Genomic DNA, 14,249 nt, shown 5'->3' on the forward strand with positions numbered 1-14,249 from the left:
CCAAGCCACGCATGTCCTCACTGCTCCCCGCCACCTGGTTCGCAACCTTTCAAACCAGGTCGGTCACTTTGTTTCAAATTTCCCCCGAACCAACCGGGTCCGGACCCGAACCTCCAGCCTCGCGCTAATCATCAAAATTAACGGCCCAGATGTGACCTCTTTTCCCGCACCCTTATATATCCCCGTTCCTATCCCAACCCTAAAACCCTACTTACTGTCCGTGCTATCATTTCCGTTACTCGTCTGAGCGTTTCGGTGCGATTTTTATATACTTTTTCAACTTTTCGGGTTCCGGATCGGGTTTGGAGATCATGGCCGATGAGAAGGAACACTCCGGATCGACGGTGGAGGATGAGCCATCCCTGTTGGAGAAGATGGGCGACAAGATCCACGGCGGTGATCACCATTCGTCCTCGTCCTCTTCTTCCGACTCGGATAACGAGAAATCGGAGAAGAAGACCGAGTCGGTGAAGGCCAAGGTTTTCCGGATTTTCGGCCGTGAGAGGCCGGTTCACCATGTGCTCGGCGGTGGAAAGCGTACGGACATCTATTATCTTTCTCTGAAGTTTTTACTTCCACTACTATTTGAAATGAATACATATATATATTATTTGCGAGTAGTGATTTAGGGTTTTAGGAAGTTTGGATTACTGGATTTGTGTCGGTTGTATGTTGATCTGGGATTTTAGATGCTTTTAAGCTGTGTTTGGATGCTTAGAAAATTTCTGAGCCGATCGGAGTTTTTCTTTTTGATTATCTATTGCTGTGCTTTATCGGATAAGTTGAGTAGTTCCGATCGGTGAAGTTGATCTACTAATTAGTTCATTAAGTTTTGGATTCTTCGATTCCTTTTTCAATATTGCATTAGACTTTGGATTTTGGATTTTGGATTTTGGATTTTGACGTTGGTGAACTGTTGCAGCTGCTGATGTGTTCTTGTGGAGAAACAAGAAGGTTTCGGCTGGAGTTCTCAGCGGAGCCACCGTCATCTGGGTCCTCTTCGAGTTGCTTCAGTACCACCTGCTTACACTTGTTGGCCACATTCTGATTGGTGCCCTTGCAATCTTGTTCCTCTGGTCCAATGCCCATGCTTTTATCCACAAGTAAGGCGCTCGGCCTTTTCGATTTCATTGTTTCATTGTCCGGATGCTTGTGTAGGATCTCAATGTAATATATGGTTATGTTTGGATCACTGCCTAATGGGTTAATAACTTTGCTTGTGTAGGACTCCTCCTCGTATCCCTGAAGTTCGCCTTCCTGAAGAACCATTCCTGCAGGTTGCATCTGAGCTGAGAGTTCAAATCAACTGTGCATTTGCACTGCTTCATGATATTGCATCTGGGAGAGACTTGAAGAAATTCCTCGCTGTAAGAATATTTGATCTTTATAACTCTTTAACACGTCTCCCAATCAGTATAATGTGACTTGATTTGTTGCTTTTATTCGTTCGAAACTCAGTAGCTTAATTTGCATACATTACCTGTCATGGATTAATAGCATTTAGAATCTGTGCCATGCTAAATTTCATCCTTTAAGTTACCGAGGTTTCGTTGATTTTGTTGTATGGTTTTGTTTCTCTGTTAGTTTAATGATGTACTGTCGGTTTCAGGTTATTGCTGGCTTGTGGGTTCTATCCGTTGTGGGCAAATGGTGCAACTTCCTGACCTTGTTTTACATATGTAAGGGCTATGGAGAACTTGTGTGTGCTTTTGATGCCCATGATATATTGTTATGTCCCTTATTAATGTCTGGCCTTGTTTTACAGGCTTTGTTGTGCTGCACACCGTGCCCGTCATTTATGAGAAGTACGAAGACAAGATCGACCCACTCGCAGAGAGGGCGACTATCGAGTTCAAAAAGCAGTATGCCGTGTTTGATGCCAAGGTTTTGAGTAAGATTCCGCATGGTCTAAAAAACAAGAGGTCTTAGAAAGCTTGGGGTGTTATGTTGTGTTCTAAAGCTCTAGGATTCGTAGTTGAGCTTCCCCTTCTGTTCAAGTGTTTTGGGTTTGTAATTTGAATGACTATACTCATGTGGTCAAGTTTCGAGAATTAGGTTCCGTTCTTGTGCTTATACATAATCGTGGGAAGCCATTAAACAGCAGCTTACCCATATTTCAATTAGGATGACTTTATGTTATTCAATGCTGCTTTACGTTGTTCGTCGATTAGTGTTTGAACTGTTATGGTGTATATTATTTCATGCTTGGTTCTCTTTTTGGTTGTGAGCATGATACTTCGGTGCTTAAGTTACGATGAACGACTAATTTTTGTGTTGATATTACTTGTGGTTCAAGTTGATTATTTCTTGTTCGTTATAAACAAAACAAAACGATGGTGTTTTTCTTCAAAGCCTTATTCCGACATTTTTCTTGTAACTTGGTGTTTGATAGGATTGAACATTTTTTAGTGACCAATGCATCCGCCTTCGAATTTGATTGGTAAGATTGAATTGATGGGGCTCTTAAGGACTTTGTCAAAACCACCTTTACAGCTAGTGCTAGATTCAGTGGCAAGGATTTAGAACTAGGTGCCATGAAACAACAGGATTGCTTATTGACAGGCAATAAATCACGGCATGCCACTTGCAACTTATATGTTTTAAATATATTTATATGCGTAAATTGACAAAAGGAAAGTCAAATATTTGAAATAAATGAATAATTTTAGATCATGCTAAAAGAAATATCTCATAAATCAATTAAAGCAGTTAAATTCACATAATAAAATCGGTCTTTATAGAATTTACATTAAAAATAGAGAAAATAATATATATTAAACAATTAATTGAATCATATTATTGTTAGCCTAATGTGAGGCTAAGCCCACCTCCTCTCTCTTAGTGTGCATAATATTGCTTATTTAAAAAAAATAATAATAATTTGACAATTAATTTAATCACATTATTATCCGTGTGCGAAATATCTTTTTTATAACCGGCATTATACGCCTCTTAAGATGTTTTAAACGTGTTTAAAAATAAAGAAAATAATATTTAATAAATAACTGATGAATCACATTATTGTTAGCCCATTGTGAGGCTAAGCTCATCTCCTCTTCCTTAGTGTAGATAATATCTTTTTTATAACCGGCATTATACGCCTCTTAAGATGTTTTAAACGTGTTTAAAAATAAAGAAAATAATATTTAATAAATAACTGATGAATCACATTATTGTTAGCCCATTATGAGGCTAAGCTCACCCCCTCTTCCTTAGTGTAGATAATATTGTTTGTTAAAAAAAAAAACAATCATTTGATAACTTATTTAATCACATTGTTATCCACATGTGAAAAATCTTTTTTATAACCGGCATTACATGCCTCTTAAGATGTTTTGAACGTGTTTAAAAATAAATAAATTGAATCACATTATTGTTAGCTTATTGTGAGGTACTAATTAAAAAAGTAAATTATTAAAGAAATATTGTTAAAATGACGAAAATACCCCTACCTTATTTGATGTATTATTTTGGAATGCCTTTGAAGTTTTTTGTTTTGGAGGCATTTTTGTCCAAATATTTTTGTTGAATGGGAAATTTTATTTGAACCCATGTAAACTCTTTCTACACCCAACTTAAATTTAAATTGTTAATTGTCTATTTTTCCGTATTGCATAATTACTATTAAGTACAAAATGAAATTAATAATAAAACTCAAAATCAATAAACCCTTTAAACCCTACCATTTATCCTATGTTTATTCTGGCTAAAACCCTAATGGGATGTTTGGAAAAATAACCAGAATTTTGATCTCATATAGAATTATAACCAATATTTTAAGTTTATGATAATTATAACCAAAATTTGATATGAAAATACTAATATACCCTTACTAACAAATAAACTTCCTGATTTGTTCTTACCGTGAAAAACTACCACTGCAGCATGCATCGTCAAGCTTTCCGTTCCACAATTCTTGCATCACCAGTGCTGCATACTTGCCACATAATTCATGTACTATTTGACCAATGGTATCGAACACTAATGCATGAATAATCAGAAAATACACTTCTCCATCTATGAACTGAAATTTGGATCTGTTTTCCCAAATTTTATTATTATTGGGCTATTAATCTATTAATTTTACCATTTTGTTCTTAATAAAGTTGTAATCTTTCTACAATTTCTAACCAAATAATAATAAAATGTTCGTTTCCCAAAATCTCCATCAAAACATGTGGACAAGGAAGCCTTCATACACAAACCCAAGATCCTGCTACCACTTCTCAGCTTACAATCATGGCTGCAACAGCCAAAAATCCCTCAAAGTTCGCTCCGGACAAACGAACAACCTTTTGGGTTCACAAAATAAAGATATCCAGATGTAGTTTCTGCAATGGGTTTGAATATATACTTTATATTTGCTTGATTTGCTCTTTGGGTTTTGTGTTCGAATCACGTAACTCTGTATACCTACTTAGCTATGTAACGTGCTTAGGAAATTTAATTTTAAAGGTATATTAGTATTTTTATATTAACTTTTAGTTATAATTATCATAAACTAAAAAAGGTGGCTATAATTCTATATGAGATCCAAATTTTGGTTACTTTTCCAAATTTTCCAACCCTAATAGATCATTTAGAGAAAAACAAGTTTTTTTTTATTGATGGATGGTGATTTTGAAGTTTTGAATCCTCGACTCAATTTATGAATATTTTGTTCATTTGATTTCAATTTTTATAAAGTTCAGAAGATGAGTATTTGGGTTTCAATTTTTTTCATCAATCCCGAATGGTTTGTAAACTTTCTGCAATTGGAAAATTCTAAGGAAAAACTTCCTACCAATGTTCTTAGTTTATAAACTTCTTTGCTTGTTGATAAATATAAGGGGATAAATTATTTGATTTGTTTCTTATGCACATTAGTAGAAAGAAAAAAAGACAAATGTCTGGGTTTGGTAGCATAACGAAAAAAAAAAAAAAAAAAGTAGCCATGGAAATGCTACTAGGAAGAGGGGGGTGGGGGCAAGGACACCTCTTTTTTTTTTTTTTTTTAAATTCAATTACATGTTATTTTATAAAGGGAATGGGTGTAGAGATAACCTAGCATTTTGAATTGGGTTTGAGAGGGTAGTTCAAATAATAAATTTGGGTTTAAAGAGAGATTAATTCTTTAATAAAAAACAATATGGATGAAGAGAGTAAGTTTGGTGTAGAAAGAGGTTACATGTGTTCAAATAAAATTTTCCAATCACTATTCACCTTTTCCATTCTCTTTATATATAATAGATAGATATTTGAGATTTAACTGTTGGATCTTTCTATTTTTAATCTCAACAATTCATTTACAATTGAAGAAAATTGTAATTAAGATTGAAAGCATGTTTCACTTCAGGATGGGTGGATATTAATCTCATACATGAATGGTGGATATTAAATTTAATCTCATACTTGAACGGCTAGGTATCATTCTCATTCACAACTTCTTTCATTTTTCGGTATGGAATTTTCCACATGCTCCTTTTCTTCTTCCGACTCATGTTTATTTCTGACATTCAATTGTATAAGCAAAGTACAATCAAGTGACATACGGAAATCAACATATGTGCATAGTCATTTCTCTTCTTAGAAAACGGAAAAAAACTTGTACGGAGCTTAACTTGTCACTCAATCATGTTGAGTGACACTACACACCACTTATAACTTGCGAGGTGTTTATACATTAAATATGATTTCTTTTTTTTTTTTTTTTTAAACTTAAAGCATTATTCCTTCAAGAAACTAGTTAAAATAAAACTCACAACCCCATTTCAACCTTCCTCCACCTGCAGACTGCGCCTATGGACTCTTCTCTCTTGTCGGCCGGTGTCTCCAACGCCGTCAATTCTCCCCCCTTACTACTCAGCTCCCCCTTCGTTGATTCCCCCATCTCTCATCTTTCTTTCTCATGATTGCTTATAAATGATTCAATCTCACATCAATAGCGCATGGTAGTTGAGAACTGGGAACTACAAACTGGTGAAGGAAGGTGTCTTTGTATCTTTGACAGTTGGGTTCTTCACCAGAATTTGTGTGTCCATGATAATTATTCGATCATTTATATATAAAAAAGAAAAATGAAAAAGTGAGGTTACTCAGAAACCTAATTCATTTAAGATGATTTAATGAACCATTAATTACACAAATTTTACACAATTTCTCAGCAACCATGCAAGGCCGTGAGGAGAGAACCTTGTGATTGTGCTGGTGTCCCTCAAAGTCAGGCCTTTTAAAAATTCACTTTTCCATATAGTTTTTATTAATTGATTATCGCCAAAAGTAAATTTGAATCACATTATTGATAGTCTATTGTGAGATTAATCATATCCCTTCCTCTTAGTGTAAATAATATCATTTGTTAAAAAAAAAAAAGTTGAAAATAAGAATTATACTTGCACAACTCTGCCTAACACATGGCAAGTTATGAATGGTGTGGTAGTGCCGCTCAGTATGATTCAATGTCAAGCCAAGCAGCACACCTGATTATTCCAGAAGACGCGCCCATGCATGACTTCCAAGTAGGGAGGAAGATAAATATGGCACAAAAATAAGTTCCAAGTAAATGTGAGCAATCTCTGATATAAATTATATCGTTTCCGAAGTAGTCATTGTTTTTAGGTCGTGCACAAAGACATCGTCGAACGTCCCTTTTGAATTTACATCGTCAAACAGGCCCCAAACCTAAAATTACCAGGCAGCTATGCAGAAACTGGTATGGGTGAAAGAATTGATGGAACAAGATTGGGTGTCTACAAAATCAAACAATGATCTATACCTTTGATTAATTACAAGATACAACACAATTTCAATATCTCGGAAGCATTCTTGAGGCGTACGGATTGCTTTCTGACGAAGTGAGAGGAACTGTTGAGAATTCCGAATCAGAGTGCTCCAACCGAAAATTACTGCGAAAAGGTGAGGGGCTTGTGTCTTGGATTGGTGATAAATTAGTTCTTGAGAAACCAGGCTCACCCCCACTAGTTGTTCTGTGGTCAGGATTCGATGGACCGGTATGCGATTTGGTTGGAGTTCTATATGAATCTTCTTGAGATCTGCCTGAATCGTCGGCCAACTCCCGTCTCTCCCTTTCTTCAGTTTCTTTGAGAAGAAAATCAACCCACAGATCTGCAAAGGACTGGAGTTGGAAGGGAACAATGTTAGTGGAAGAATCCATGAACCAAATTCGGAAATAACAGTTTAATGAACCCACTTGGATAAAGGAAACGCTCTAGGAACAATTTTCCGGGCAGCTTATTGATTCAAATTTAAAAGCTAATAGAGAACGATGCTTATGCAAGGTAAAACAGCACTAGCTGGAGATTCAAGTACGCCAATTAATCTTGCCATCGAACGGAGACAAATAAGTACCTGGTTATCAGCTGCTGCATTTGCAGATAATCCAGCTGAACCGCCTCCCAAAATTCCACCAACAAGGCGACCAGGTAGAGAGAAAACTCCACGAACAACACCTTTGCCTGCACCTTGAGAGACGCCTATTCTCTGCTTGTCTTCATCAGGGAATCCCAGCATGCGAGCCATAAGATCCAGAACCTGAAGAGCCACATAAAAATTACGTGAGTCTGCTTACAGAAAATAAAAGGAGATAACCAGGTTTAAAAAGAAGGGCAAAACTTGTGTCCGTGGTGCATAAAACCTTAGTTGGGTTAGGGAACTGACCAATGAAAAATTATTAAATTCTAGCAGAAACTGAAGAAAACAGCAAGAACACTTTTGGTATTACCCCACCATAGCTAGTCTAAATAAATCTTCATACCTCTTTACTGTGGTTTCTCTGGAAGTAGGTCACCAGTAACTTGATCACAATGCGTCTGTGAACAAAACCAATCTTCATTAATGAAACAGCTTTAAAATAAAGTATGTAAACAAAAAATATACCAATGATCCTTAATGACAATAGAAGAAAACACTTCTCTGAAAAAGTAAGAAGAAAGAAAAAGGTAAAATGAAAGAAAGAAAAGAAGGTTGGCCTCTACTTGAGGCATGAGCCATAACTGAAAATTGAACACAAAACGAACACCAATACTCTTATCTACCCTAAAACCCAACAGAAGGCCAACCAAAAAGTTAAACAGACCAACCTGTCAACAAGATAATCTGAATCTACCGACATCCTATTAAGCCTGGTCATGCTCTGCTCAACAGCTCGGCGTAATTTTGCATTGTCTTCCTCAAGTTTATTTACTCTGCTTTTCCAATCTACTACTATTTTTTCAGCTTGTGAAAGCTTGGACAAAATTTCTTCCTTTTCTTTCTTTGATGCTTCTGCCTGATGGTCCGCTTCCTGGTAGAATCATAAACATTTAAATTCTGATATGCTTATGCCTGCGTGTGTGAGCAATATGTGTGGGTGCATGTGCGAGAGCATGTGTGTATGTGTGTAGGTGTGGGGGGAAGGGAGGGCTCCAGTTTTATGCAAGTTAAACATTGTGAATTATATAGTACCAACCATCAGAATATACAGAGCTTAAATTCGTGTAAGTGATGCAACTTTATATGATATAATCATGTAAGGATTTATCTTCTTGTACTTATCGTCTCTAAGACTATCCTCAACAAACAAAACAAGTATGATTTGCTAATCACAGTGATGGAACACCAATGTAATAAATGTACTGAAAGAAATATTATATAGCACAAGAAGCAAATTAGAAATTGCATACTCAGACAAAATATGAAAATGCAAAGGAAAAAAAAAAAAAGCAATCATACTTTCAAGAGCCGCGAAAGCTTAGCTGACTCTTCCCTTGCCCGAGACAAATCTCCTTCCAAATGTTCCTATACATAAAAGGAAACTAGCATCAAAATAATAATCTCGGGATTCATACATCAACACAAAACATTCCAAAATGCCTTCCTTGATAATTCAATAGGCAGACAAACAAAATTTACATTTGGTTACCTTAGCTTCAATTTCAGCATAGTACTGACCAAGAGCAGTTTGAAGATTCAAGAGTTCAACATTTTTGGCATCTATTGTGCTCATGCAGCTTTCAAGTCTTTTATTCAGATCAGCAATAACTTCCTTTGATTTCTGAATTTCATTGTTGTTGCTCATCTTGAATTGGTCCTGATTTGCAATTGCCTGATTCAAAGCTTTCTCCAAATGTAAAATTTGAGCTCTTCGATATTCGTTACTTTCTCGAAGTTCTTCAATAATTTTGCTGTCTTCATCCATTTTTTCAGAATCTTCAGATTCCTAGAGAAGGTATATGCCATATGGAAAAATCAGTCATCAATTCTGCGAGACATTTTCATTTAGGAAATACAGGATGTAAAACCCACCAAAAATGTTTCCCAAAAAAAACAAAAAAAAAAGATAAAATGATTTGGGTCCATCTTGAACCTGATTCAAGGATCAACTCAGAATTAAACCACAAATCTGTCACCTGATTTTGAAATAAAGAAAGTTTCATCATATATCTACCCCATAAGAGCTCCCAATTTTTGTAAATTACGGATAATGAAGAATCCCTAGATGCTGGAGACATCTACCCCAAAACATATCTCAAGAATTCTAAATTCTCAATTTGTCTCCAATAGTGAATATATAATATTTGCAGAAGATGATATGTAGTGTCAAAGTTCATATATTAGCAGAATATATCATACAAAAACAAGCATAGGTCCATTTTTATAAACAGTCAATAAATATCAAATAATTTAACACAATATCAGATAACTTAACACTCTTTGGTTTAGTCATCAGATTTTCTGCCAAGGGTAATACAAAACAGTACAACAGCCCGCAGTCACTATCTATTGTCTCCCTCATTAAACTTTTGTTATTAATGGTCCCTTCAAAAACCAAGTGCAATAGCGTTCTAGGATTCATTTAGCCGACCCCACTCAGTGGGATAAGGCTTGGTTGTTGTTGTTGTGTAATGGTCCCTTCAATAATGGCTGTGCAATAGAGAGAATAATCCACTGAAAATTATCCTCACTCACAATCCCATCAATTTCATTGTCAAATGGACCACAATGCGAATAGTAAATATTTTTCATTTAATATCATGTCAGGCACCGCAATGTGAATAATGAATATTTTCAAGACATGTAACCTTTTCCAACAAATGCTGTTTAAGGCGTGACAATTGTTGCAAGGTTTTGTCCCTTTCAAGACGTGTTTCCTTCAAATTTTTATCAAACTCTCGTAACGATTTCTCCATTTCTTCCTTTCCAGGAAAACTTTCTGAAGATTCCACCTTCTGCACAAAATTTTAAAATACTGATAATAAGCAGAAGAATTGCTGTCAAAGTACAAAGAACTGAGTTATGTTAAAACATACAATCGCACCCACACCTAATACACAAAGGGAGAGGGATTAAGAAATAGGATGCCATCCTATGCAGGAAAAAAGTAATAATTGTTTTCCCCAAAAATTCTCAAAACAAGATTACCTGCATTTCACTTGCAGTTCTGCTCACTTTCAAAGCGCCCTCAAGTTCATTTTTCTCCATCTATGCAATGACATAGTATTAGGGTTGATTGTCAAAGTAACACAAACTCTCGTAAAAAAAGGTATGACAAAATAAAGCACCAATTATCAACCTTAAGACTATTATTTTCCTTCTGCAGGGTTGCAATTAACCTTTTCAAACTCTCTGCACCATTATTTGCATTTTCATCCTCCCTTCTATTCAACTCCATTTGCAGTCGATTTATCTCAGACATTTTCTCATTCAACTCACTGCTTATTTTGCTTATCTCGACGGAGGTCTTCCAAAAGAAAGTACATGCATGGTGAAAGACAGAGGTCAGAGCACCAAAAAGTGGAACATAAATGTACACATACAGCTGCCCTCATAAATACAGCCCTTGATGTCTGAAAGAAAGTAGAGGAATTTTTTTTTTTTTTGCATATTTCCTAATTAAAATGGCAATGATGCAGTGTAGAGGAAACCCGCATATATTACACAGATATATCAGTAGATTGATACAAATAGACAATGCAAAAATAATGAGCAGTCAAATATATGCATCTAATATCAATGTCTCTGTCCAACTTTGAAACTCACCTTTTCCCTATCCAACTTCAGAAATTTGAGCTCTTCCTGGATTGCTTCATTCAATTTCTGTTGTTCTGTGAATGGACGAAGATTGAATAAAAAAAAATTAGATAAATGGTTGAGATGACTTGTAGAATTCCTTCTGAATCTTGCACAGCAATGTACCTTGTAACTTTTGATGTATCTTTTCTGACTGATTGCGTTCTTTTTTAAGTTCCATCCGTAATTTTTTCATCTCAGCAGTAGCTAGCACTGCTGTCGGGGACCTATTATTCTCTTCTAGTAAATCTGCAAGCTCCTAGAAGGCATTTATACATCTGTTGTCAAGTTCTTTCACCATTAAAAGAAAATAGCATACTGGAGATCCAAAAAATAAATTCAAATTCTAACTACAGCCAAAACTGCTTTGGATATCTATTATGGGTTTCAGTCTATACAGAATTCCGGGGGTTATCTTATTCTAGTATTTGGTTCGATTGGGAAGCTTTTATAATCTAGGTTGTGTGGTCCATGTTTATGTCATAGTGGATACTGCCTTAGAATATTTGCTTCTATGATTTTTTCTAATACTGTTTCTGTCCAAGTTGTGGCCATCTTGTCCACTCCTTGTGTAATTTTATTGATTCATTCATTTCTGTTTGTGGTAACAGATCATAGAAAGAAAAAACACTAATAAAAAAAAGGAGACAGGTAGATCTAACCGAAATAGAAAAGAATACAAGGTGCATTACCCTTTCACTCCCTTGCATATCTGAAAGCTGTGAAATCCCATTGCTTGTACTGTCTTGTGTAAAGACAACACCATTCTGTTTCTGATGTCCAGAGTATCCAATTTTTGCTGGACTTGTCACTTTATGCTGTCTGTTGGGCGACTGATTACCACTTCCCTGAATAAATTTGAAGCTAACTTAGCCAATTATCAGAGCTCGAGGACAATCAATGACGACAACTAAGTAAAAACAATTCTTGCTAACTCAATAAAGTAGCACATATAAAGGTCGTACCCAGTGCACAAGGCTCCCGCTTTACGCAGGGTCTGGGAGAGGTGAATGTCGGCTAGCCTTACCCCCATTTATGAATGTCGGCTAGCACATATGAAATTATTAAATAATATGGAAGCAATTAAACCACTCCATAAAGGGGTTGAGGATCTGGAACTCTGCTATGCCAGTTAAATACACCTCTCGATTCAAGTACCTTATTAATGCCCTTCTTACTAAATGTTCAGATAACTAACACGCAGACCAAATATATATATAAATAACAAGTAGCCAGTATCTTAAATATATACCTTCTGACCAATAAACCTTGTGCTATATGATAAAAGAAGTATCATAAAGAAGTTTATGATTTAATTGAAGCTAACCACTAAGTACTAGCAAACTTACTGAACAGACTCATTGCAAACAATGTTAATGATGACGCAAGTAGATTTTGTCATAACAACTACCTTGAGCACGTTGACTCCATTTGCAGCTGCTTTGTGATTTTCATTTTTAGCTGCATTCAGAGATGCAGTAGTTGAGTCCAGATTCTGTTTCAATGAGCCATTTTCTTTACTCAATCTGGATATTTGATCCTGTCAAACGGGAGGGTTTCCAAAAGTCAAAAGACATGTTGTAATATATTTTATTAAGATGCCACCCCATACAGAATATAAGGTGTACGAATCCAACCACAGGAATACAGAATATAAGGAGCATGGATCCAACTAAAGATACTCCATCAAACAACATAAACAAAAAGGAAGTAATCAATAGTATAATTTCCCTAGAGTCATCGGGTACCTCTTTTTCCTTTAACAGAGCTGCATAGTTTTTTGATAATGCTTTTATTTCTGCCTCAGATTCCTGAAGCCTCTTAATTTCCAATTTGCATTGTTCAATCTAATTAAAGAAGGAAAAAAAAAGTGCAGATTAGAATATCATAACATACTCCATCTGATAAAGCAAACCAAATAACAGCTGCGAAAGATGAGAGACGACATGAGCAGTGACCAGTGAAGGTGATATTAAAACATAGGGCACGACGCCACCAAAAGCTAGCAAAATGTAGACTTTCACACTTTGTCACCACAATTCTGAATCCGGGCTTAGATCAAGTATAATGTGATAGACTCTGCCTATTTCTGCATTTGCACCATCGCACTACAGTTGCTAAAAGTTTAGCAATTTGACCAATAATTGCTTAACCAATAACACTTAATAAGACCTGCTAACAGGAATTATCTCGCTTACTAATTACTAACCATTGATTCCCTTTAAATTCTGTATGCTCTCAACCTAAACCGCAAATTAAGAGGAACCCCGCATTTCAATACGAAAATGAACCACAATTTGCAAATCTACCTCCATTTCGAAGTTTGAATTTGTAAGACACACACCGATGCCAAATGATTCAATGTTTCACTAACATAATAACCAAATTCTCAGCTAAAAAACACATAATCCTAAATCCACACTCATCGAAATCGATCCAAGCATTCATTAACAGCTCTAAAACCCAAATGAACAAATGACCGACACTAAAATAATTCCCTAACCCAAAAAAAATCCCAAATTACCCACGTTTCCAAGAAAAAAAATCACAAACCTCGGGAGTAATAGTAAAATCGACGCCATTGGGGATCGGAGAGCGGGAGGGGGATTTGGAATGGGCGAAGCTGTGGGAATTCCTCCGATCAGATAAGGAATAAGCTTTTTCTCCATTGATGGCGTGGATCTCGTACTCTTCGTCATCGTCGTCGTCGTCGTGGACGTCCTGCGCCATCTTGTTAAGATTCTCCTTCAGGTTCGCAATCGTGCTCCACATCTTTCAAAACCCTCGCAAATACCAGCAAATTCAAATATGCGTGGCTGCTTAATCTGAAGAAATCGGGCGCCAAAATCGTTGGAAAGTCGGAGGTGAAATTTCTTGGACTGGGGATTGAAATTTGGGATATGGGTAGATCTGAGGGGGGAGAGGAAGGAGCGAAGCGAAGAGGTGGAATTTCGTAATTAGATTTCGTTTTTATGGTTAGAGGACACGTTTTGTAACTTATGAAATGTCATAGGTTGGTAACGCTATTTTTTTATTTATAAACAAACGATATTATCCACCCTAAAAATGAGATGATGTGTTTAGCCTCACAATGAACTAGTAATAATGTAGTTCAAATTTACCTTTGCTGATAATCGAACCTAATGGCTCTTATCTACAAGTACAGAGAAATACTACTAGACTATAGTATTAAGTGGCTTATT

At 36.1% G+C, this 14,249-nt stretch overlaps 2 protein-coding genes across 2 annotated transcripts; one reads left to right on the top strand and one right to left on the bottom strand.

The window, feature by feature from the left end:
- The first annotated feature begins 2 nt into the window (after window positions 1–2).
- LOC103407392 (reticulon-like protein B1) lies at window positions 3–2,161 on the top strand. The gene is made up of 5 exons (XM_008346356.4): window positions 3–537; window positions 923–1,103; window positions 1,226–1,367; window positions 1,610–1,679; window positions 1,766–2,161. The coding sequence occupies exons 1-5, from the start codon at window positions 312–314 to the stop codon at window positions 1,927–1,929; spliced, it is 783 nt and encodes a 260-aa protein (XP_008344578.2). The 5' UTR covers window positions 3–311; the 3' UTR covers window positions 1,930–2,161.
- Window positions 2,162–6,531: 4,370 nt separating this feature from the next.
- LOC103407300 (golgin candidate 3-like) lies at window positions 6,532–14,045 on the bottom strand. The gene is made up of 15 exons (XM_008346265.4): window positions 13,600–14,045; window positions 12,795–12,893; window positions 12,458–12,586; window positions 11,739–11,894; window positions 11,173–11,305; window positions 11,017–11,081; window positions 10,550–10,717; window positions 10,399–10,458; window positions 10,059–10,205; window positions 8,900–9,196; window positions 8,710–8,775; window positions 8,079–8,281; window positions 7,754–7,808; window positions 7,348–7,530; window positions 6,532–7,114 (listed from the first exon to the last, which is right to left on the bottom strand). Exons 1-15 carry the CDS (start codon window positions 13,816–13,818, stop codon window positions 6,785–6,787), a joined length of 2,310 nt encoding a protein of 769 aa, XP_008344487.2. The 5' UTR covers window positions 13,819–14,045; the 3' UTR covers window positions 6,532–6,784.
- Window positions 14,046–14,249: the final 204 nt, after the last annotated feature.

The sequence above is a fragment of the Malus domestica genome, chromosome 01, assembly GCF_042453785.1.
Source record: "Malus domestica chromosome 01, GDT2T_hap1".
NCBI classification, from domain to species: Eukaryota; Viridiplantae; Streptophyta; class Magnoliopsida; order Rosales; family Rosaceae; genus Malus; species Malus domestica.